Source organism: Equus przewalskii, chromosome 21, assembly GCF_037783145.1.
Source record: "Equus przewalskii isolate Varuska chromosome 21, EquPr2, whole genome shotgun sequence".
Classification (NCBI taxonomy): Eukaryota; Metazoa; Chordata; class Mammalia; order Perissodactyla; family Equidae; genus Equus; species Equus przewalskii.
Window position 1 is genome coordinate 18,081,097 of NC_091851.1, and position 24,244 is coordinate 18,105,340.

At 46.2% G+C, this 24,244-nt stretch overlaps 1 protein-coding gene across 14 annotated transcripts in view; it reads left to right on the forward strand.

The window, feature by feature from the left end:
• Window positions 1-24,244, forward strand: part of SLC23A2 (solute carrier family 23 member 2) — a 142,756-nt gene that overhangs the window by 41,802 nt on the left and 76,710 nt on the right. For 13 of the 14 annotated variants that reach the window (XM_070588863.1, XM_070588861.1, XM_070588862.1 and 10 more), the window contains one exon: window positions 5,654-5,914. In XM_070588863.1, the coding sequence (XP_070444964.1) occupies window positions 5,807-5,914 (108 nt within the window). In that variant the 5' untranslated portion in view covers window positions 5,654-5,806. Of the gene's footprint in view, window positions 1-4,990; window positions 5,049-5,653; window positions 5,915-24,244 lie in introns of all 14 variants that reach the window. The other variant, XM_070588860.1, reaches the window with a different exon arrangement.

Below are 24,244 nucleotides of genomic sequence, written 5' to 3' on the forward strand. Positions count from 1 at the left end.
GGCTTGCAGGGTGGCCAGAGTGCACAGCTTTGGGAGCTCCTGGTCTGCGGAGGGTGGGCTTCAGCCCTGGAGAAGGAGCTTGGCAGTCCTTGCTCCTGCGAGCTCCCTCAAAAGTCACACGGAGGGCAAAAAACACACAGCGAATCAGGCGGAGACAGTACTTCCAGGCCAGCTGGCTTGGACTCTGTTTGCTTTGGGAGGTCGGCTGTAAACTGAGCTTTTAAAGGACAGTGTATGTATGTCAGTCTTGTGTAAATGTTAGCAGGACAGGAATACTGATTAAAGTTTGAATCCTGCTCCACTGCTTAAAGCTGTGTATCCTTTGGCAAGTTACTTAACTTCTCTGAAGCTTTGTTTCCACTTTTGTGTGCAAATCAAGTAATACTATGCCTACTAGGGAGAAATAATTGCCATTTACGGAATGAGAGGGAAGGATGTGCCTGGCACATGGAGGCGCTCAGCTGGAAGACTGCTGTTATCGCTCTCACTGTGTGGTCGTCATCATTCCCTTTGTCAGAGGACATCGTTAGCGTCTTTCAGCCCAGCCCCTCCTCTCCCTTCGGCTTATGCTCGCTCGGGGCAGGATGGCAGTGGCCTTGCTTATTCTTTCTTCCACAAGGAGGAGGGAGGGGTGATGGGGGAACGTGGTGGCAAACATGGCCCAGGTGTCAGATTCCCTGGGGGCTTTTGCCTTTTGTTTTAACACACATTCTAACACAGATCCTAAGCTCCTCTCCCCCTTTCCCTCCCTCTTATCTTTTGCTGTGTTTGCGTCTGGGCCTTGGCATTTCCCCACACAAAACTTCAGCCTGGATGGATGACACACTCTGATCTCAGGTTGGTGCGTGGTTTCTGGCCTTGAGCCTGTCTTCATCACTCTTGAGTACTTGGCTGTGGGATGCTCTGTCACGAATGGTGACACCCTTCCCTTTCCAGACTTTGAGCCTTCTGCCCCGAAGCCTCTCTCAGAGCATCCTGCCCTGCACTTTCTTTGGCCCCATTTCCTCTTATGCTCACTTGGGTCTGTGTCTTCAGGACACTCCAGAGGCTGCTGTCCTGTGAGAGATGGGCAGAGGGAATGGCTGGGTCCCCCCAGGGTAGATTTTGAGGGTCAGATGCTTGGTAGAGAAATGGAATACAGAGTACTTGATGGAAAGTGGTCTTGTCAGGACGGAACTGTCGCCCTTTGTTCCTGGTGATGGCAGTGGGGAGGGTTGGCTGCTGCAATGGCTGTAACGTGTCTGAAACAACACAGAGACAGAATTAACCTAGGAGAGTAAATGTATTCTATGTGAAAAAGTCCTGTCATTTTCCTTCAAGTTACTGTGGGTGAGCGTGGATTGGAAAGCTCTGCTGGCACGCTCATGGCGATGGGGCTGGATGTGGACCAGTCTGATCTTCTTCGGGGACTCTATTCCAAGGGATTGGAGTGTGCAAAGGGTTTGTTATACAACACCATTATTTATAATTGGTTGTAAACATGATCCTCCAAATGACCCGCAGCAGAGTAGTGGTGATTTCTACAGTGGAACTTCACGTCGCTGTGAAATAGCATAGTTGTGAAGAATGACACACGTCTATGATGGAATAGGTAGCGGTGGGTGTTAAGGTGGTGGGACCACTGGGGGTTATCTGGATGTGGAATTTTAGGATCTGCCTTCTTTCCTCTCAGAATGCTGGGGACATCACTTTTTCTTCTGTTTTTTAGTTATTAGATGAGAAGTCTTTATATAATATATAATAGAATAAAAGACAATATGCTAGTCATTCCTTTATGAACAGTGTTTTTGTTTTTTTCTGACAGAGGTTTTCAGGGTTTTGTATCTGTAGAATTCAGACATGGTCCCGGGATGTGTGGCTGGGGTCGTCTTTCAGCGCTCCTCCCCAACACTGAGATGTCCAGTGGATCAGAAGTCTGTTTTCAGTGTGAGGATACGTTTTGTCTGCTCTTTCTTTGACTCCTCATCCATCTGTTCCATTATCTGGCTGTCTTTGGAACTCTTCTTCTGCGGACATTTGTTCTTCTGGCTCTAATATGTGTTTGTGCAATTGTTCTAATAATCTACAAGTTTGGTTTCCAGTAGTACATCTTCCAAGAGATTTATTTTGGCAATCGTGTAATTTCCAAGAATTCTTTTTGGTCCTTTAGTTAACTACTTTTTCTTGAATTCCACTGAGGATATGAATGAATCAGAGCATTTTAAAGGTACTCTCCTGATTCTTGAATTAATTTTGCCTCATGGGGCATTAATTCCACTCTATCTAGCTTGGTCTTCTTTCTGCTTGTTCATTCCCCTCTGATGTCCACTGACACCCCGCCCACTTCGTGAGACCTGGGAACCAACGCTGAGGCCAACTCTTTTGTGTACAAGGCTCCAGGAGGTATTCTCAACTGTGCTTTTTGAAGTTGAGGCCTTTCTTAGTTGCCAAATAGTTGTACTGTGGGGATTGCAGGGGGAGTTTTAAAATGAGATTTATTCTTTCATATTTCCAAGAAATCTCTGCAGTGTTTTCGTAATCAGAAATAAAATAAGCTGTATTATACATTATCACCATCTCAGACTCCCAGGTCAGAGACCCTGGTGCCATTTTGACTCTTTCCCTGGCCCTACGCCGTCTGCACAGGTAGGTGCTAGTTCTGTTCCACTCTCCAGTTTCTCTCTTACTGCCTTCCCACTTCTTCTCCTGTGTTGCTGCTGCCCTGTGGCCCCTGATTCTTACCTGCATGGACACCCCAGGCTTCGGATCTTCCTGCCTCTACTTCGTGTGCTGCTTTGTCTGCCTTTTGCACTGTAAGGAAGTCCCTTCCCAAAGCACAGGTCTGACCATCATCCTTACCCTCTTTGAGTCTCCTCTTTCTGCTGAATTGAGTGTAAGCTCTTTATCTTGGCACCCTCCGGGGGCTCTGTGGTCCTAGCTAACGTGCCCGCCACCTCCTGTGCAGTGAGCTGCTCAGTGACTCGTGTCCCTGCTTCTCTGAACCACCTTGATATGCACCTGGGTTTGGGCCACTTGGCTTTGGTGGGCAGGGGCAATCTGGAGGTGACAGGAAGCTGGCCTCCTTGGGTTTGCCTGTTGGTATCCCAGTGATGAGATCAGCAGGCTGAGCACTGTGCCCGGAGTGTCAGGCGTAGGAGGCCACAGGCGTGGTGAGAGAGAATCACTGAAGGGTATATGCAGGCACTTCAGGAAGAGGACAGACCACACCCATGGCGAAGCTGAAATACGTATGTAAGGAAAGGACCAGTAAAAAGTTCAAGGAAAGGTCTCTAATCATAGGAACCTGCGCAGCCACACAAAGTAACAGTCCCGTTGGTAGCCATATAGCAGCTGAACCACAGAGGAGGGTACACTCCTGCTTCTGTGCACGCTTTTCCTCTGCTAGGAATTGGGGATTTTTTTTTTGAATTGTAAAATACTATAATGAAGAATGTAGGATAAATCTATGTAGTTAACATACACCGTCTCTGTCAGAGCTACAAGTAGAGCCTTGAGTGTTTTCTAAGCAATGTCTGTAACTTCCCCTTTGAATATAGAAAGTCTCCACTTTCATGTGCTGGAAACTGCATAGTAAAGCAGGTCTTCATATCCCCTACAAGCAGCAGGAAAGACAGGGAAAAATATAATGGCCCACTCATCCCTGTTATTGAAAAGGGAAAATTATTTAAAAAGTCACTAAGCTGCAGTAAGTCCCGTAGACTGACTTTGGTATGGGCTTTGCTCTGTCTTGTGCTATGCATGTCCCTGCTTCTCAAACTAGGGGACGTGATCTTGTGCTCAGGATCCACATAGCACATTTGGGATGTCATTTTGGGGAGGAGGGAAATATCTTTAAACCAGGGTTTCTTAGTCTTGGCACTCTTGACATTTGGGGCGGGACAATTCTTTATTGTGGCATCTGTCCTGTGCGTTGTAGGATGTTTAGCAGCCCTCCTGGCCTCTGCCTCTGAGATACACTGGTAGCTCTCCTCCTGTCATGATGACCAAAAATGTCTCCAGATGTTGCCAAATGTCCCCCGGAGGGGACTTCACTCCTGGTTGAGAGCTGCCGCTTTCAACAGACAAGGATGTGACATGAACAAGAACGCACGGTGTGCATGGACATTTTAAACTGTAAGAGCTGCCTCAAAAAAGTGTGGTGTGTGCACCTGGCTCCTCTGTTCCATTGATGTAACTCGATGTTCTGGCAACTGTTTCTTGTAGTTTTCCCTTTTGTCCTCTTAACTATTGAATTCTCAAATTTTGTCCAGTTCTTTCTCTTTTCTTACTTGTTCGTGTTTTTCTCCCTGGCTCATCCAAAGTATTTGCTGAGTGAAAAGTGTCTCTAAGCGAATTCCTTGAACAGGAGGTTTCCTGCTTGTATTTTTAAACTTCTTATCGGTCTGCCTTCACATCTGCAGGACAGCTTGGCTGGATTCTTCATTCTCGATGGGAAATTAATTGGTGCTGAGCTCTGACATCATTCTAATCAGAGTGCCAATGGATGTTCTCTGTCCCTTCTTACCCCCACCTGCTGGTGGTATTTTTTTCTTCACCATAAAAATGTAGGCGTACTTGGGCACGTTGGACTTTACGTGTGCCAACCCTTGGAGGGGTCCTTTGTGCCCTCTCCTTTCTGAAGCCAGATTCTCTTCTTAATCTTTGGGTGGATCTCTCTTATTGTCCAAGTCATGCTCCTGTGGTTTGAAATTGAGTTTTTCATTTTCTCCTGCTTCACTGGAACTTGGCTGCATAGAACTGTGTTAGTAGCTCCTGCTTTTGACTTTGGCTTATATTTTCTCGTAGCTTGGAGTGTGGCACAGATTCTCTGAGCACGTCAGATCCATCATGGGTCCAGTAGTATTCATCTTCCTGCCCCTTGCTTATCTCTTGACACTTTGCCCCCACACCCCGGCTCCCGCCCCACTTTTTTGGTTGGATTTTTTTCCTTTAGGTTTATGTTGTCATTTGATTGATATTGAATGACTCTATTTTTTGTGTGTCCTCCTAGCCCATTTAAAGATCATCTTGCCACCTTCCTGGAATTCTGTGTGGCCGTTTAATTCTAGGTTGGTTTTATCTCCTCCTCTTTATGCTTTGGAGTGCCTTCCCCTACCTTTAATTGGGCACCTGTAGGGAATTCAGAATTATTTTAGTATCCATCCAATCATAGTAAATTGGCTATAACTGCCCTGTCTAGTATGATTGCCATTAGCCACAAGTGGCTATTTAAATTTTAATTAAAATTAGATGCAATTAAAAATTCGCTTTCTCTATCGCACTAGTCACACCTCAAGCGCTCAATAGCCTTGTGACTAATGACGACTGTATTGGACAAGGCAGATGTAGGACATTCCCATCATTGGAGAAAGTTCCATTGGATAGTGCTGGGCTATAAGATATTAACCATAATGCATGTCAGAGAATTACCTCTGCTATTTTTTATCCTTGGTATTCTGATATTTTTGATGAAATATGGTCCCCCTCTCCAGGGGACAATTCAAAATCAGCAAGTGACTAAATGAAGAGGGGTTGAAAAGTGTAATTAAGTAATGTATTTTTGGATGTTCGGATGTAACTTGTACTCTGACTGTTCTGTGCGGGAGACTTGGTGACGGTGCATCCCTTGTGGTGTGTATCCTTGAGGTGATTGGGCTGTTTTCTCTTTTTCTAGGGTCTAAGAGATGGCGCTTGTCGGGGTCAGCTCTGCCTGAGAATTGGGTGCTCCAGGCTCTGGACAGCCACCTCTGATCCTGGGCTCCTCGCTTGAACACGCCTTCCCTTCCAGCCACTCCAGTCCAACAGCCAGACCACTCGTTTTCTCTTAATGATGGGAATCGGCAAGAACACGACATCCAAATCTGTGGAGGCTGGGAGTTCCACCGAAGGCAAATATGAAGACGAAGCGAAGCACCCCGCTTTCTTCACCCTCCCGGTAATAGCATTCCCTTCTTGAGTCACTCTCAAGTGATTAATAGTAGTATGGGATTAGCTTTAATACTCATGTTTTCACTGAAGGTTGAGGCATTTGAAAACCAAATGCTTTTCACGTGAGAGAGTCTTTGGGAACGTTGTTGGCTGACTGGTTCTGGCCCTGCTCTCTGCCTGGAGTCACCTGATGGGATTAACTCCAGGAAGGAAGCATGCATTGCTAGGAACCTTGTAAAACCTGCCCGGTGCTTACTGTGTACTGGAGGATGTCGAAGGCTTAATTTTATCTCCAAAAATGTGTTCTTATGAAATAACCTGTAACCCGACTTCAGACTTGAATTGCAAGGTGGGAGAATGAATGAATGACTTATTGTTTGGGACCCAAGTGTCCGTGCTTTGTGATGGCAGCAGCATCCAACGTAGAGGTAGTTTTACCTGAACAAGTGATATCAGTCAGATAAGGCTGATGACACACATTCATTATATTCAATGCCAAGATTTTTGTACATGTGGGATTATGACTTGATGTGTATAAAGTTACCTAAAGTGTTGGTTTGAAAAAGAAGAAACCTCTTGAGAGAGAACTTGCCTCAAGGTGTTTTTCTCTTAATATTGAAAATGAGGTTAATGGCAAGGATACCATTCTAGGCTTCCTTAAAACATGGTCCCAGAGTTTGCCTCACTGCGGCATTGCAGTGAGAAAGAAAGATGTGAACAGAGCATCTTTAAGTACCTTGGTTGCCCGACTTGCGTTCAATGGTTCGATTTTTACCCTATAAATTCATGGAGAGATGTGCCACTGATTTTACACTTGGCATTACTGTTTTTTTTTTCTTCCTGTAAAGTGAAATTTTGAAACTGGATATTCTGTTATATTGAAGGCTTACGGTTGACACAGGTTTTCTAAAGGAAGAAGCAAGCCAGTTTTTCAAGTTGAAGTTAGATCGTCTTTGAGCAGTGAGCAGGAAAGTTTCGTGCGTGGGTATTCACTTCACTACTGACTTTCTCTGCTGCGGAGCCCAGCAGGCCATTCCCCCTCACTCTCCTCCACTTGAGAGACAGGAACTTGAGCACACCTTAGCCACCCACCTGCCTCGTCATTATGGCCTGGAGTTTTAGCTTTACTTATTTTCACATTCAAATTGTGGTATTTTACAGTTAGCAGTTACATTCACCGGCATGTGGTATCAGTTTTCGTATTAAGTGTTTTCTTATATCCGTCTCCTTCCTTATGAGTTTACTTTTCTTTTAAAATACACTGAGGGTCTGTGAATGGCACTGCTTCGTCTTCGTACGTCTGAAAATAACTATTTGGCTCTCAACTCTGGAGTGAACTTCTGTTAATTAAGCACGAGAGCCTCCCAGCCCATCTCCGTTCCTCTTGAACTGCTTTCTCGTGATTTGCTCGTCGTCTTCTGGCACTGCCTTCTGGATGGAGTCCCCAGTGTTACTTTCCCGTGCACTGATTCTTTGTGTCCACTTATGTGTTTATGTTGAATTTTTATTGCAATGATTATATTTCTTATTTCTACGATTTCTGTTTGGTTCATTGCTGCCTGTTTTTGGTTCTTGATTTCTGGTGTGTACGTGTTTGTTTTAAAGTGTGTCATCATTTAAGTCATTGAAGACCCTAATGTACTTATTGTAAAGTATTTCTCCACTTGCTCTATTTTCATCTGGCGTTTCTTACTATTTCTTTTAAGATTTTCTTCTCTCTCCCCACCACCCACCCCTTCTCTCTGTGGTTTTGCATTCTCCTTTCCTGGATGCGGTCTAGAACTGGGGCTTACAGTGGAGGTCTTACTCTTTCCCCCAGGGTGCAGACCGTGGCGCGAAGGAGTGAGGAAATGTTCTGGCCCCTGACTTTGAGCATACACCTGGTTCTGGTCCCCCACTTGTGTTGGGGGCCCCTGAGTCCCTCTTTCCCTCTGGAGCCAAGAGCTGCCTAACTGAGGCCTTCCAGGCCCCGATGTCAGCCCATTCATCGCTTTATGTTTCTTGTTTACAGAAAGGCTTGTCTGGTTTTAGGCTTGCCTCTTTTGGGGTTTTCCCCTCTAGTGTTAGTTTTTAGGAGTAGGGCTGGAAGGAGTGCTCCTCCAAGCGTTAATTTCTAGATCCGTCTTCACTGGGAGCCCTTGCGAGTACATGGGAGCTGGGAATGTGGACATAATATGTAGTTGAACGTAAATATAATGTGATATAAAGTTGATTTAACACTAGGGCAGCTTAATTTGGAAAGTTACAGAATTTTTAGCCCAGTCTCAGGCTATAAAAGTAAGCATGAAAAAGGGGGGTGAAGGGGAGGGGTGCTGGAGTCGGATCCTGGGAATGGATTGGGAGGGGAGCTCAGCACGTGAACCTCAGGGTCACTTGGAACCGAGGATGCCAAGGAGTGTGTTAACATGACCTCCCTCAGAGCTTATGAGAACGCAAAAGGTGAAATAAAAGAAGGAGAACAAAGCCTGTCGAAGAATGTTTATCAAGAAGTAGTTCATGTGATGGAATTTGGGGTTGGAAAGGTTTGTTAGAAAATACTTTGTAATATAGTAAAAATAGGAACACCATACTGCCCATATTTAATCACTGGTGACATTGCTACCCTAAGAAAACTTGAAAAAGAAGATAGAAGAGCGTTTTGAGTGATTTGCTTGTTGACAGGACTGAGGAGGGGCCTGGCTTGGAGCTGGTCTCTTCCCGCTGCCTAGTTGATGGGGTGACTTTGGTCACTGCCTTTCTGCTCTTAGGGCACATGTCTGTGTCTCCCTGTTCCTCGTTCAGCCCACAAGGTCTAGACACTAATTTCACAGAATCCAGCAGCCTTAGACTGAAAGTGGCTTTAGATCCTCCTAGTGGTTCTGTGGGAAGGGGAAATACAGGGATTTTCCCACTGTGTGCTTCACATGATGTGTTAATTAAGTGGCGTTGATATCAGATCACACAAGGTCCTTGTCCCCAAGGTCACAGCCAGTGAGGAGGACAGCAGCTGCACATAAGCAACGCGATGACAGGTACAGTGCAGTGAGCATCCTAGTTCAGCAGGTGGTCTTGGGGTGGGCAGTAAAGAGGAAGAGTGGGGAGTGGTGTTGATTTCCCTGCTGTACTTGATGCTCCAGGAGGAGCAGAGGTGAAAATGAGGCTCATGTTTCCTCCCGCTGCTTGTCAGTGTGAGCATCTGGCTGACAGGGTGATTCTGGTTGTGTTTTGTTTTTTTCTTTTCCTTATAACATGGCACCTCAGAGCATTGGAAAATGATATTTTGGATTTGTGGGGTATACTCCTATGAGATTCTCTAGTAGTTTTAAAGAGCGGTGATTTTTTTGCTGATTTTAAAACACCTCTCCCATGGAAAATATGATTCCACTAGAGAAGGAGAGGTGTGGGTAGAGGCAGGAGGAGTTGAGGTGGGGAGAGGACTCTTGGCTGTGCTGGGCCCTGGAGGCAGTGGCATCTGAAATGGACCTTGAGGTGAAAGGAGGCAGCAGTGGAACATGTCAAGAGGCTGGAAAGGACAATGGGCGGGAAGGTTCAGCCTGAGCCAAGTCAGGCGCCAAAGGGGAAAGAAGGATGCAGAGGGGCGGCCTTAGAACAGTGGGCCGAGAGCCTAGATTCTGGGTGGTTCTTGAGTGATTGGCCAAGAAGGTTACAGGTTTCTAGTCTATCAGTAAAAAGCTGTCTCTGAGTTTTGACCAGGGGAATAACCCAGTAGGCTGTGCTTTAGGAACACTGAAGAGTAGTCTGGGAGTACTGTAGAGAATGAACTGGAGTCGGGCACAATTACAGGGAGAAAAGTGTTGTCTTAGTCACCTCGGGCTGCTATAACAAATTACTGTAGACGGCAGGGCTTAAACAACAGACATTTATTTCTCGCAGTTCTGGAGGCTGGGAGGCCCAAAATAAAGGTACTGGAAGATTCAGTTCCTGGGGAGGGCTCTGTTCTTGGCTCGCCGACAGCCGCCTTCTCACCGCGTCCTGACGTGGCTGAGAGAGGAAGGTCTTGCGTCTCTTCTTCCTCTTATAAGGGTGCTAACTGCATCCTGGAGCTCCACCCTCATGACCTTATCTAACCTAATTACCTTTCAGAGGCCCCACCTAACACCATCCCATCGGGGGTTGAGGCTGCAACATATGAATTTTGGGGGAACAAAACATTCCATCCAGAACAGGTATCTGTTGCAATAATCATTTAGCAAGTATTTATTGAACACGTGCTCTGTAAGAGGTGGCCCATATCTGTGCATAAAACTTTACAACTTACTCTTGACCCAGAAGCAGTGAGTGGGCAGTTCCAGCACATGAGAGTGAGCACTGCAGTCGGGATTCCTGCAGGGTGCAACAGGAGCCCCTGGAAGGCCCCTAGACTCTTTTTGGGATGACTGGTTGGGGTGGGGACAGATTAGGACAGGGAGAGTGAGGGAGGCCTGGAAGGTACCAAAGGCCTGAGTGGGTGGCGGGGTGCAGGAAGAATGGAGGGAAGGCTGACAGACGAGGTACTGAGACTTGAGGGCCGGGACGGGAGAGGGTGGAAGTGAAGGATGACATTAAGATTTTATGTGTTTGAAACCTGGTTGTGTGGATTGTGCTTTTGCAGAAAATATGAAGTCCAAGGAAAACCATAGGTTTGGAGGATGGAAAGAGGGGAGATGACGGGTTTCATTTGAGAAGTTGTGAATTTTTTTTTTCCTTAGAGATTGGCACCTGAGCTAACAACTGTTGCCAATCTTCTTTTTTTTTTTTGTCTTCTTCTTTCTTCTTCTTCTTCCCAAACCCCCCAGTACATAGTTGTATGTTCTAGTTGTGACGACCTCTGATTGTGCCATGTGGGACGCCACCTCAGCATGGCCTGACGAGCAGTGCCGTGTCCACACCCAGGATGCGAACCAGCAAAACCCTTAGCCACTGAAGCGGAGCTGGTGAACTTAACCACTCGGCCACGGGGCCGGCCCTGAGAAATTGTGAATTTTTAATGCTGATGGGACTCCTAGACCCTGCAGGCAGGCACTGAGTGAGTGGGGCCTGGAGCACGGAGAGAGCAGGAGTGCCATCAGTACAGGCCTGGGGCTCAGGTGGTGTGGCTGAATCCGTGGGAGAGGATATGGCTGCCCGGGAGAGAGCTGGCCGGAAGAAAGGAGGGCTGAGGACCTCATGTTGACAGTGCCCACACGTGGGTGACCCCAGGCATCGGGACCAGGCACCCTTGCCTGCCAGGGTCTTGCTTCGTCACAGCTTTTCCAAATGCACACATTGAAGAACAGCCATCAGGGCAGCTCTGTGTTTGTCCTTTTCTCCAGATCTGTGCTGTCCAGCACAGTAGCTGCTAGCCGCCTGTGGCTATTTAAATGTAAACTAATTAAAATTAAATAAAATCTAAAATTCAGGGCCTTAGTTGCACTAGTCAAGTGCTTGATAGCCACACAAGGCTAGTGATTGGCCCGTCTCTTTCTTCCTGGTCAGGGCCTTGCTAGACTCTAAAATGCTCCAGGCTGCTATTTCCTCTTTGCTTTGGAGTCAGACGCTGGGTCTCAGGCTCTTGGCTGTTCAGGTGTCTAGAGACAGGTGTGCTGGAGCGCAGGGAGGGGGGCACGGAACCAACGCTGGTGGCTCCTCAGAACCAGCTTTGGGGAGGGTCTGCTTGGAGGGGGTTGCTGGGGTGTTCAGTGGGATTAAGGATCCCATCATTAGAGATTCTCTTCAGCATCCTGGGTTAGATAAATGCTTCCTTGGATGTTATAAGTGCTGATTAAAAAAAACTCCTGTGGAAGGGAATCAGCATTTCTTTACACAAAATAAAACAAAGACCCACGGCAGTAATGTAAAGAGAAAAAGAATAAATCCGTACGTAGAGGAAGAGTAATGAATAGGTCACAGTAAGAACGAGACACACAAAGCCCCAGGATTCATAGGAACTAGGTCATACGATCAGGGTTGATATTAAGTAGAAGAAACAGCAAAAGATCTTCTCCTTCTCCCACGGGAGTCTTATTAGGCAAGTTTGTGTGTGTTCAGAGGCAGCTAGGAAACGTGTAATAGGGAGGCATACCACAGAGCAAGGAATTAGAACCAGGAAAACAGTAAAACGTCTTGAAGGATTGCCATTCCCTAAGGACCCTGGCTGGGAAGCACAGCCTGGAAGAGGTCCTGTGTTTGCTCCGTTGTTCTTCTATGTCACTTGCTCTTGTCTCATCTGAACCTGGAGGGGCATCCAGGGAAACCAAGTTAATAGCCTCAACTATATTGTTGGCACAGGCCCACCTGTCATCCGGCCTGTCGTTTTCAGCACACGGTCATCGCTGCCAGTTCAGAGCTAGGCAGAGGTTTAGGGCTCCTTAAGTTTTGTTTCTGCTTCTTCTAACAGCCTCTGTGAGGATATTTAGTTCTCCTTTCTTGGGTGCCAAAAGTAGATTATTCAGTCTGGAGATATTAGGGGTATGGACTGAGGTTTAGCTTTATTAGGCTCAATTTTATGAGAATGGGAGAGATACTCATCTGTGTTCACACAATCCATAATTTGTTTCAGATTCCCTTAGAGTATTTTCCTCAGAACCATATAGTGTTAAGAACTCATAGACCCCCAGTGTGATAGGCACCACACAGACGGGGTAACAAGCTGCTTACAGTTCAGTAGAGTGTGAGATAATGGAAAATATATGTATTGGTCTCTGCCCCCGGTTGCTGGCACAGGCGCCTAAAACCCTTGTAAATTCCTGAGTGATAAGAGCACTGGGAACATCTTTTGTTCCATTGTTCTATTGACTCTGAGTGGGCTCCTGGACGGCTCCCGGGAGGGGGCGGGTCACCAGAAAGACCAAGCTGTGATTAGAAGGTTGGAATTCTCAGCCCCACATCCTACCCTCCAGAGAGGGGAGAGGGCTGAAAACAGAGTTAATAATTGCTCGTGCCTGTGTGAGGAAGCCTCCGTAGAAATCCCAGACGTACAGTAGGGTTCAGAGAGCTTCCGGGTTAGTGAACACATCCATTCGGGGAGGGTGACGCACCCCACCTCCACAGAGACAGCAGCTCCTGAGCTCAGGACCCTCCCACACCTTGGCCTGTGTCTCTCTTCATCTGTATCCTTTTTCATATTTAATAAACTGGTAAATGTTAAGTGTTTCCCTGAGTTCTGTGAGCTGTTCTAGCAAATTAAGCAAATCTGAGGGGGGGTTTGTGGAAATCTCCAATTTGTAGCCAAATTGGGCACAAGTTGTGGACAATCTGAGGACCTGCCACTTTCTATTGACATCTGAAGAGGGGTGGGAGCATCTTGTGGGACTGAGCCCTTAACCTGTGGGATCTGACACCATCTATGGGTAGGTAGTGTCAGAATTGAGTTAAATTATAGGACACTCAGCTGAGGTGCCAGAGAATTGCTTGGTGTGGGGAAAACTGCCCAGGCATTTGGTGACCACATATGTTGGAAGAGAAGTGTTCTGTGAGTGGTGGAGACCCACAGGGAAGAAAGACGCAGGAGTGACTGCACTGAGTTCTTCTAATATGAGGGCAGATGTGGCAAGTCAGCAAACAGACCCTGAGTGTTCGGGTTTGAATTCAGCGTGGGGTGCTGTGAGGGTGCCCGAGAGGGACCCTCGCCCAGCCGTGTCATGGGCATGGGCCTGGCTGGTCAGATGAAGATGCCCAGGGGAGATGACCTCCAAGTCCTGAAACATGTCTTGTGTCTCAGGTCAGGAGAGGGAGATGGAGGGCCCTCCAGCCGGGGGAGCAGCATGGCCATGTCCTGCTCTGGGCTCAAGTTTAGTACAGATGACACAGCAGAGTTGGGCTGGGCATGGGGGTGCTGATAAACAGTTGTAGCAGAATCAGTTGCACTCTAGTTTTGGGTAGAGAATTCCTGCCGTGGGTGTGGGGAGGAGAGCGTCTGGAGATGGGAAGGCGAGTGAAGGCGTTAGGCCAGTCCAGCTGAGCACTGATGGTGGCCTCATCTGAGAGAGGGGCAAGGAGAGTTCTTTCCTTCAGCAGGTGTTTATTGGGTGCCTGCTTCACATGAGGCTCTGGGAGCACAGCTGTGAAACCAGACCAGGTTCTTGCTCTTGTGGAGCTGACCTCCTGCTGGTGGTGAGGGGAGATAGACAGTAAACACGTCATGTGGCTGCTGGTGACAAGTTCTGGGAAGAAAAGAAACTGAGGAAGGGGGATAGTGTGGAACAGATGTGAGGTAAGATAGGGGTCATTCAGGACCTGCAGGCCGTTAATTTATCCCTTAAAAAAATATATAGGTTTTTCCACACAGGTTTCCATAGGTTCAGGGCTCTGGGGAACAGCAGTGAATTAAATAGACAAAAATCCCTGATCTCATGGAATTTCCATTCTGGTGGGGGAGACACCTGAAAAATAAGTACACCTGAAAAATAAGTCAAATGTGTAGATGTTAGATACTGATAAATACTAAGAAAAAAATAAAACAGAGACTAAGGATAGAAGTTGTTAGGGGTGAGGGAAGCCCGTCATGCAGTGTGTTGACAGCACGTGCAAAGGCACTGAGGCAGGAGGTACCTGGTATGTCTGAGAACCCTGTGGAGGTGGTGGGGCTGGACAGGGGGTAGGATGGGATCAACAGAGATTATGTAGGCCAATGATGTAGATTGTGGCCCTGGTAAGGATTTAGCTTTTCCTGAGTTGGATAAAAAGCTGTTGAGGGCTTTGAGCAGAGGTATGACTGCTCTGCCTGGTTTTAAAAAGGTCCCTCTGGCTGCTGAGTGGGAAGCAGACTGAAGGGGGAGCAGGAGAGTAGTCAGGAGTTGCCTGCCACAGAGCAGGGGAGCTGACGGGGGCTCCAGCCAGGTGCTAGGGTGTGGAAGTGGTGAGAAGCGGTTGGGCTTCTGGAGGAGAGCTGACCACGGTACTGACGGACTGGACGAGGGTGGGAGCAAGGGAGGAAGGAGGCAAGGGTAGTTCAAGGTTTTCCCCTGAGCATCTGGAAGATAAATTGGCCAAGTACTGAGATGGAGGAAGACTTGGGTGAGCAAGCTGGGGGCTGAGAGAGTCAGGAGTTTGGCGCTGGCCGTGGAGACACTGGGTGGAAAGCGGGACTTGAGCTGGTGCTGTGCAGGGAGGCAGTGTGGCGGGAGGTCCTCACTGGGGGTTAGCCGTGAGGAGATGGTATTTAAAGCCAGGGAATTGGATGGCATCGCCTGGGGGTAGATGTCGCTAAGGGAGAAAGGGGGTCTGAGGGCCCAGTGCGAGGAGCCACAGTGTTTGGAGGCGTGAAAGCTGAGGAGGGCCAGCAAGGGGACAGGTAAGGAGTGGTTGCTGAGGTCGGCGGGGAACCAGGCCAGCCCTTCCCGGGCAGCCGGTGAGGAAGGCACTGCGAGGGCGAGCTGGCTGAGGAATGGGATGGACTGTTGGGTTTAGCCAAGGCTGGGCCCTGGCCAGGTGAGTGCCAGAGAGGACAGCGGAGCTGAGGGTTTGTGCGGGAGTGCTTGTAGTGCTACACCATGGACCCTAGTGGCGTAAGGAGGGAGTTGAAACAGGGCTGGATCAAAGGTTTGGCAGGTCTGCCGGGGTCAGGAAACTGTGGGAATTGGGGTCCTTGGGGCAGCTAGGAGGAAAGACAGGCGGATGAGGAACAGGCAGCTTGGAGAGGTGGTAAAAGGGCAGATGTGATCAGATGTGGTGTTGCATTGGATGTGGGCAGTAAGGTACAACGGGAAGTCGATCAGGGGTTGGGATTGGGCTCCCGGGCGGCACCATAGAAATAAGAAATAATAAACTCGCAAGTAATGAATTGACAGAAGGTAGAATTAAAAATTCTGCTCTTTCGTGATGCTTTGTGTTCGTTTAGTCAGGAAGGTACTGATGCCCTTGGATCTGAGATGTCTTTTCCCTCTTCTTGTCTTCTCCCAGCCTGGGAGCAGGTTTCCTGCTCTGCTGCTGAGAATGACCAGCTGAAATCAGATCTCAACACTGTTCCACCGGCAACTTCTAGCACGGAAAACAGTTTTCTAGCTGAGTGGTTAGGAAGAGGGTTGTGAAGAGGTCACGGGCGGCGTGTAACGTTTGGGTTTTCCAGTGCTCCTGGTTTGTGCCGTGCTTCCTGCATGTTAGTTGCTACAGTTCCCCTTTACGCTCACAGGGGCCCGGGTTGGGATGATAGATTATATCTTAATTACAGCCAAACTTAAGCATATGAAATAGCTGGACACATTTTTAGCTCTTGAGGAGAAACTTTCAAAGTCTTTTTGAAAAAAAGCTCTTCTCTGATTATAAAAGTAATAATTTCCTAATGATGCTCATATTAGGAAATTGGGAAAGTACAGTAAATTATTTAAAAGATAAAGAATATTTTTGAATTGCATGGTTGTGGAATTGGTCAGAAAACACAGTGAGGTCTCCTCTCTCCCACCTTCTGTAGTTACTTGTCTACAAATAACTTTCCTTTCCTGTGAATTTACACTTAGGCCGGATGGGACCAACATGCCAGAGAAACAGAAGGCTTTCCCTGTTTGCTCTTAACGTTTTAGGGATTTTATCAGCATCACTAAAGCCATTATCCCTGTCTTTCAAATTATAGGTAAAGGAAGGAAAGTTTAAACGTTAAGTAGTTAAAAGAAGGAGGTGAGTGGTTGTGAGAAAGTCTGTAAAGAAAAGAAAGGAGATAATGACCCGTAAGTCAGCAAAAGAGGCCTGGTGCAGGCCTAGGGATGGATATGAAGAGGACGGAGAGGTTTCAGAGGAGCCAGGGCAGGGGTGGGGGGTGGCCAAGAGCTTTAAAAAGAAGGGCTGAGCTCCTCCTGGGGGAGCCCACGACCCCGGGGTGGTGGCCAGATGGGGGTGCTGGCGGACAAGAGGCAAGCAGCTCGGAGCTGTGCCCGCCTGTGCAAGTGTGCGGCCAGGGAGACAGATGCCCCTTGCTTTCCTTGTCTGTTTCCTGTTCTGTCCCCCTTCTTCTTCTCCTCTTTTCTTTCCTCCTTCTTTCCATTCCTTCTTTTCTTGTAAGAGAAGTGACCTTGACAAACATGGGGAGGGAGGCACTTCTGATTCCTCTAGGCCTCCGACTCTGATGGCAGAATCGAATATGCACATTTTCAGCAGTGAAAAGAAGGCACGAGGGGCCGACCCAATGGCCTGGTGGTTAAATTCAGTGTGCTCAGCTTTGGTAGCCCACGTGTGGACCTACAGCACTCAGTGGTGGCCATGCTGTGGTGGTGACCCACATACAAAATAGAGGAATATTGGCACAGATGTTGGCTCAGGGTGAATCTTCCTCAGCAAAACAAAAACAAAAACAAACAAAAGCCATGAGGTTTTTTAGTGCAAGTAGGCCTTGTTTGTTTTAAAAACTAAACAAGGAAGCCTAGAACACATCCTTGTCTTTAGGACTTTAATACCAGTTGCCGTGGAGTTTCTTCTTGTGCATTCCTAAATCGAGGGCTTGGGATTGTTGGATCTTAAAACTGAAAGTCTCAGTTGGATGGTAATAATAGTTGTTTTGGAAAGTGTTCTCTTTCTGTAAGAATAATTAGATCTTGGGATCCACAGTGTGTGATTCTGAGAAGAGTGTGAGGATAAAGAGAGTGCTTCCTGGAGCCTGCCCAGAGAACTGGTTAATTCCCCTTTCTGTAAGATCAGAGTTTGATTCTACTGCATAACGGCCATGATTTGGGGGAGGAGATGCTCTTGAGAGGTCAAAATTGAATAGCCAAGATGAGCAGCCTTTTCTGTTTAAAATGGATACATTGGAAAAAAATTTTCTTACAAAGGGAACATGCCAGTGTATACTTTGAAATAAAAACGTTGAGAAGATGGTGTTCAAATGAAGATTTTTATGGTTGTTAAGGGATTCTTTTCCTTACTCCTTTCTAGAGTTTTCGATGTTCTTAAAAATTAATTTTTCTGCTCTGGTTTTGAGGTCTCAGTTTCTTGTATGGCAGCTTACTTTTAATTTGAATAGAGTCTTGCTAGTTTAAAATGAAATGAGAGGTGTTAGTAACACAAAATGCCCATCTGATAGTTGGGACACGAACAATTTGGTGTGAACGATCGTAAAATGCCAGAGTTGCTGCGGTCCCATCCTGAGCAGGTTTACCAAGTTGAGCAGAGTTTTGGCCAATTATCTCTTACTTTGTGTGAGGCCAGATTCATAGAACCTCGGTCCTGGAAAGGGCCTTATAGACACTGTGCGCACTCTGCCCTTATTAAGTACTTGCTTTGTGCTCTAAGCTGCACCGAGTTTAACAGGAATGCAACAGAAGTAGTTGCCCAAGCTTCCTGCCTCCCTGTCCTGTACGGCCCACCATCACACCATCCTCTGCCACTGCATTCTTTGGGTCCTCTTTGTTTCTTGCCTGAGTCTTCTTGACAGCCTCCATATGGTGTCCTCACCCCCCAGCCTTCCTCCTTTCCAACCCCTCCTTGTCGTTCCCACCTGTGTCTTTTTTTTTTTTTTTAACAAGCAACATCTTTTTTTTTAAAAGATATTATTTTTTTTTAATTTTTATTTTTTTTCCTTTTTCTCCCCAAAGCCCCCTGGTACATAGCTGTATATTTTTCGTTGTGGGTCCTTCTAGTTGTGGCATGTGGGACGCCGCCTCAGCGTGGTTTGATGATCAGTGCCATGTCCGCGCCCAGGATTCGAACCAACGAAACACTGGGCCACCTGCAGCGGAGCGCGCGAACTCAACCACTCGGCCCACGGGACCAGCCCCCCACCTGTGTCTTTTGCATTTCCCAGGCTGCTTAAGATTTCTTCTTCTTCTGGGTGTTTACACCTGCTGAACCCCCACCTCTAAGTTCTCCATTCCCTCCTAACCTGTCTTCATCTAAGCTAGGTAGGCAGGCTCCTGAGCTTGCATGGTTTTGGGTAAGGTATTTCAGATTGATTTCTTTGCCATAACCTAAGCCCGTCATTCTGCTGGAGAAAAAAAGCTAATTCCCTGTGAGGATCTGATAAAGTACTTGAGGAGGAAGATCGTCTATGGGGGGTTGCATGGCAGTAATTGTCGTTTCTCCACTCCCTTTTAAGTTTTACATATTTTAAAGCATCCATATTTCTCCCCAGGCTCCACGGTACAAATATGTTGTCAGAGTGAAATGGAAGTAGTAAGAAAACTGATGTGTTTTTTTACTATATCTTTCTTGTAGTTTGCATATATTTCTGTTCAATCATTGCTTTATTATTTGTACAACTTTCTTCATTTACAAAAGAAATATAGTCACTGTTGAAAATTTAGAAGATACAGAGCAGTGTAACAAAGAAAAAACCCAAATCATTTAGAATCACATCAGCCAGAAAAACAACATGCTAATATTTTGATGTATTTCTTTCCAGAGATTTGAAACAAATATTTGGGTGTTCTTTTTATAAAATTCTGGCACACACACACACAAAATCTGCTTTAACTTCATATTATATCCTGGGATATCAGTGCCACTGAAAACATGACCTGTTTGTTTTTTGTGTGTAATTATGTCATTGTGACATAATAGCAAATCATAGATCTAACTGTTCTACTTTCGTTGGGACCTTGGGTTGTTTCTGATTCTTTGCCGTAATAAATGATAGCCTAGTGTATATAACCTTATTGCAGTAGTTTATGCTCTCAGCAGCTGTGTGAGAGAGACACCGCCCCCCTACCCTGTGCTAGATACTAGATTTAAAAAGCAACAAATCGATAAGTGAAAGACTGGTATCTGATTGCTTTAATTATGCATTTTAATGAGGAGGAACTCTTTTTCTCCCCCGAGTTCCTTGCCATTTATTATCTTTCCTCTGTGAGTGTCTTTCTTTCCTACCCCACCTCCTTTGTCTCTGTTGAGCTGTACTGATGATCAGGAATAACACAGAACTACAGTCATGTGCCACTTAACGACAGGAATTCATTCTGAGAAATGTGTTGTTGGGCAATTTTGTTGTTGTGCGAACATCATACCGTGTACTTACACAAAACCTAGATGGTATAGGCTACTGCACACCCAGATCATATGGCACTAATGTTATGGGACCGCTGTCATATATGTGGTCTGTCATTGACTGAAACACCGAGTTATGCTGCACATGACTGTATTGAACTTAGAATTGCAGAGAAAATCCCTGGATCAGACAGCAGTTTGAGGGAGAACCTGTAGCACTGCCAGCCAGAGCCGTGCCTGTCATGACTGTAGCCCCAGGGCACAGGGATAGCTCCTCTGCTTCCGTTTCTGGAGAGCAGCTTCATGTGTGGAAAGATGGGGCTTTTGTTTACCCCTTGATACCTGTGAGAGCCTGTGCAAGCCTGTGCACTTACTCATCCTTGAAGCTGCTGCCTCCTTGTCAGTATCAGGGATGTTTGAGAAGTAAATGAGATCATGCAGAGCAACATCAGATCATATGCACAGGAGGCAATTAATAAATGTTTCCTCCTCCCCTCCTCCATCTCCGCTATGCCCCTTAAACCAACGTACAGTGATGCAAACGGGCAGGCATGGAATCTGAAAGGGGCCTAATGCCATCTCTGTTGTACAATGCAGCTAGCTTTGGGATACAGCCCTGTCTGACCCCTCCGACGGCTTCTTCGAGGGCCTACAGAAGTCTGTGGGCCACGGTGGCTGGGGGACCATCTGCAGAGTTATTACCTACGCATTTTTTTTTTTTTAATTAAGATTTTTTTTTTTTTTTAAAGATTTTATTTTTTCCTTTTTCTCCCCAAAGCCCCCCCGGTACATAGTTGTATATTCTTCGTTGTGGGTCCTTCCAGTTGTGGCATGCGGGACACTGCCTCAGCGTGGTTTGATGAGCAGTGCCATGTCCGCGCCCAGGATTCGAACCAACGAAACACTGGGTCGCCTGCGGCGGAGCGCGCGAACTTAACCACTCGACCACGGGGCCAGCCCCATTACCTACGCATTTTTTAAAGCCTCAGCCAGAATCCTGGAGGGAAGAGCTTGGGGTCCAGAGTAAGGGTCTGCATTGCAACTGTGACTCAGACCCCGAGGGAATTACTAAGCTCTCTGGGCATCGGGTTCCTCATCTGTAAAATGGGAATGAAAATAGCATCTGTGTCAGGGGGTTGTTATAGGGATCAATGAGAAAATATATGTAAGCTTATTAACATGGTACCTGGCTCATATGAAACGTGCAATAAATAAGAGAATAAGGAGAAACTAGTGATTAGTGTAGCTAAAATGTAAAAATGCTTTGACAAAAGCTTTTTCACTAAAACATTGGAAGTCACGCTGAGATGGAGGAGAATCTTATTTTGCCCCATCCCATCTCCTTGAAGGATCATCCTTGTGGCCATATTCATAGAAACCAGGAAAGAAAGGGGTCCAGATGGAAGGGGTCCCACTCTCACACTGGCAAAGGTGGTGAAGGTCAGGAAAGGTTCCATATAATAAATACATGGTTTTAAAGCAAAAAGTGTATGTTGCTTGTCACTACGTGTGTCAACCAAACAGGCTGGTGCTTCTGCAGACGGTTCTGTAACCTGCTTCATCGCGTTTAACAAGACGTCCTCCACCTCTTCCCCAGAAAGTTTGGATGCATTTGCCTCATCCTCCTTAGCAGCAGCCTGGTATTTCACTTAGGGCATGTACCATAATTTTGTTAATTGGTCCGTAAAGGGAATTCTAGTTTTAAATGTTTCTTTTTTAAACATTAAGTGTCATATATTTGTGTGCTTCACAATTTAAGAATACAAAGGGTATAGAGTTAATATGCTGTTGCTCAGTCTTGCATACATCAATTCTCCCTACACACTACCTTTGAGAAGTAGTTTGTGAATATATAAGCAAGTGCATTCTCTGTATTTTCACACACAGGTGTGTGTATCTAAATATCTGTGTCTATAGCTCTGCTCTTGCCCTTTTTTTTGCTTACTCGTATGTCGTGGATGATGTTCTTTACATTCGTATGTCAGAACATAGCGCCCTCATTGATTTTATAACTGCAGAGCATTCTATGGTATGGATGGACCATAATTTATATAACTGTTTCCTGTTGATAGACATCTAGATTGTTTCTAATATTTTGCTGTTACAACTTGCACTGTAGTGAATAACCTTGAGCATAAGCCATTTCACTCAGATGTAAGAGAAGGATAAATTTCCAAGAGTGGGACTGTCGGGGCAGAGGGTGTGTGCCTTGGTAATTTGAGGGGTACCACTAAGTGAGCTCTCCTGAGGCCACTTCATCCCCATCAGCAGTGTGTGAGCACCTGTTGTGTGCTTGCCAATGGGACGTGGGTCAGACTGCACTATGACTGATTTAATAGATGGGAAAAGGTTTCTGTTAAGAGTTTTAATTTGCATCTCATGAGTGAAGTTGAGCATCTTCTCAAATGTTCAGGAGCCATTTATATTTTCTTATTTTCCTGTTGGAATGTTGACCTTTTTCTTGTTGGTTTATAGCCCTTACAGATTCTTCACATATCAGAGAATTTAGCTTGCTATCTATAAGGTGTTACTACCTGGGAAGAATGGAAGATGCCGGCCCCCTTTCAGCTGGAGTGCTGTAACCCACTGGGTGCCCTTGGGATGTGTTCTGGAATGAGTTGGAGGATGGGAGTCCACAGGGACATCCCTAGTTGAGCTCTTGCAAACATCACCTTGAAGGGAAGATGTTTGGTGAAGTGCCCAGCCTGGTGTCCGGCATGAATCTGTGCCCAGCGTTAGCTGTCACCGTCACCGTGGTCATGGGATGTGCACGAGAGCAGGAGCACAAACAGCGTTTTTAGTGTGGGCCAGTGATGGGCACATCATCCCACCAGCGCTTTGGGGTAGGGGCTGGTGTTGGAGAGGGATAAGGTACCTTCTGGCTCCTCTTGAAGGACGAGTTGTGCTGGGGAACAGGTGGGACACACCTGGAAGTGCGGAGGGTGCTCTGGCAGGTGCGGTCCCAGGAACCCTCTAGAGAAGGCTGAAGAAGTTAAGAGGCTGCCCCAGGAAGACCCGTGCTGGGCAGGAGGCCATGCTTCGGCTGCCGTATTAGTTGCTCCGGATGGTTTTGCTTGCATGTGGCCACCAAGTGTCACAGGGGGCTGCTGTGTTTGAAGAGGGGATGAAAACGAGATTAGGGACTTTGCTGCCTTGGCCAACTTCAGGGTCACTCGTGCTATGTGAGATCTACCAGCTACATCTTTTGGGGTGTTGTAACCTAAGATTGACACGCTCTGGAGTTTTAGCATATGCTGTATTATACTCGTTTTATTTTTCATGGCAGTTAATTTTGAAATTTCAAATAATATTGAAGTAGGTGGGAGATTTTTATGTTCTTTAAAAAGGGACTGGGAGGCACTAATCTTGATATCTTTATTCTTTATTCAAAACATTTTAATTGTAGAGTAGAGAAACGGATATCAGAAGAAATAATCGTGTGTGTGTGTGTCTAGGGAGGGTAAGAATAGTATGTGTTACTTATTAAAAGAATAGAAAGCAGTTAATTTGGGGTATTTTATTACTATTCTGAAAATGATTGTTTTAGTATAAAATGGTTCACTTAGCTACCAGACACGTGACACTGGTGGGTGAATTATACCAGATCTCGAATAGATGAGAATTGAGTTCAGAGCCCTCTGGTCAGAGGCACAGGGTTTCCCAGGTACCTGTACCCTTCACCCTACGTGTGTCTGCAGCCACTGACTCCCTGTGACTTCTGTTTGACTAACACAGCTGTCACAGCTGTGACACAACACAGTTGTGACTAACACAGCACGGTTGTCCTTCAGCTGTCAGCTTCAACTGGCATTGCTGTGATAGTGACGCTCAGCATGACGCTCCTTGGCTCTTGCTCCTGTCACTCCTGCTTCCTACACATTCGGCCATCTTGAGATTACTGTTTAGAAATGAATTCTTTAGCATTATTGTCTTAGCTTCGTAGAAATAAAATGCTCGAGCAAGAAAGACATTGTATTTATTGAGCAACAGAGGACCCCTCCCCCCGCCCCCCACCCCACAAAGGCTGTGCAGCCCTGCATGTTGGAGACAGGCAGAATCAACTGGACAAATGGAGAGACCTGCTTTCACAGCTGAGTGATCGTTCAGTATTAGTTTAGGGGAAAAAATTTAAAGCCACAAGTTTGGTTTCAAAGAGTCTTGAGGGGAGAAAGGACATCTTGTTCCCAAAAGGTTTTTAAATAATCTGATATTTTTTATAAAAACTTGATCAATTTCCTGAGATGAAAGATGCCAAGATTCCCCTCTGTTATCTGCATTGCTATTAATAACTCAAAAGAAAATCCATTTTTATTAAGTTTAGAAAGCTTTCTAAGACATGGTTTATTTCCCAGTTGAAATAATATTTAGAGCTTCAAAAATCTGGAGCTTTGATAGTATCAGCAACCTTTTTTTTTTTTATTCTTTTCTGTTAAAAAACACCTCAGTGCCTTTCCTGAAGAACTGATTTTAATAT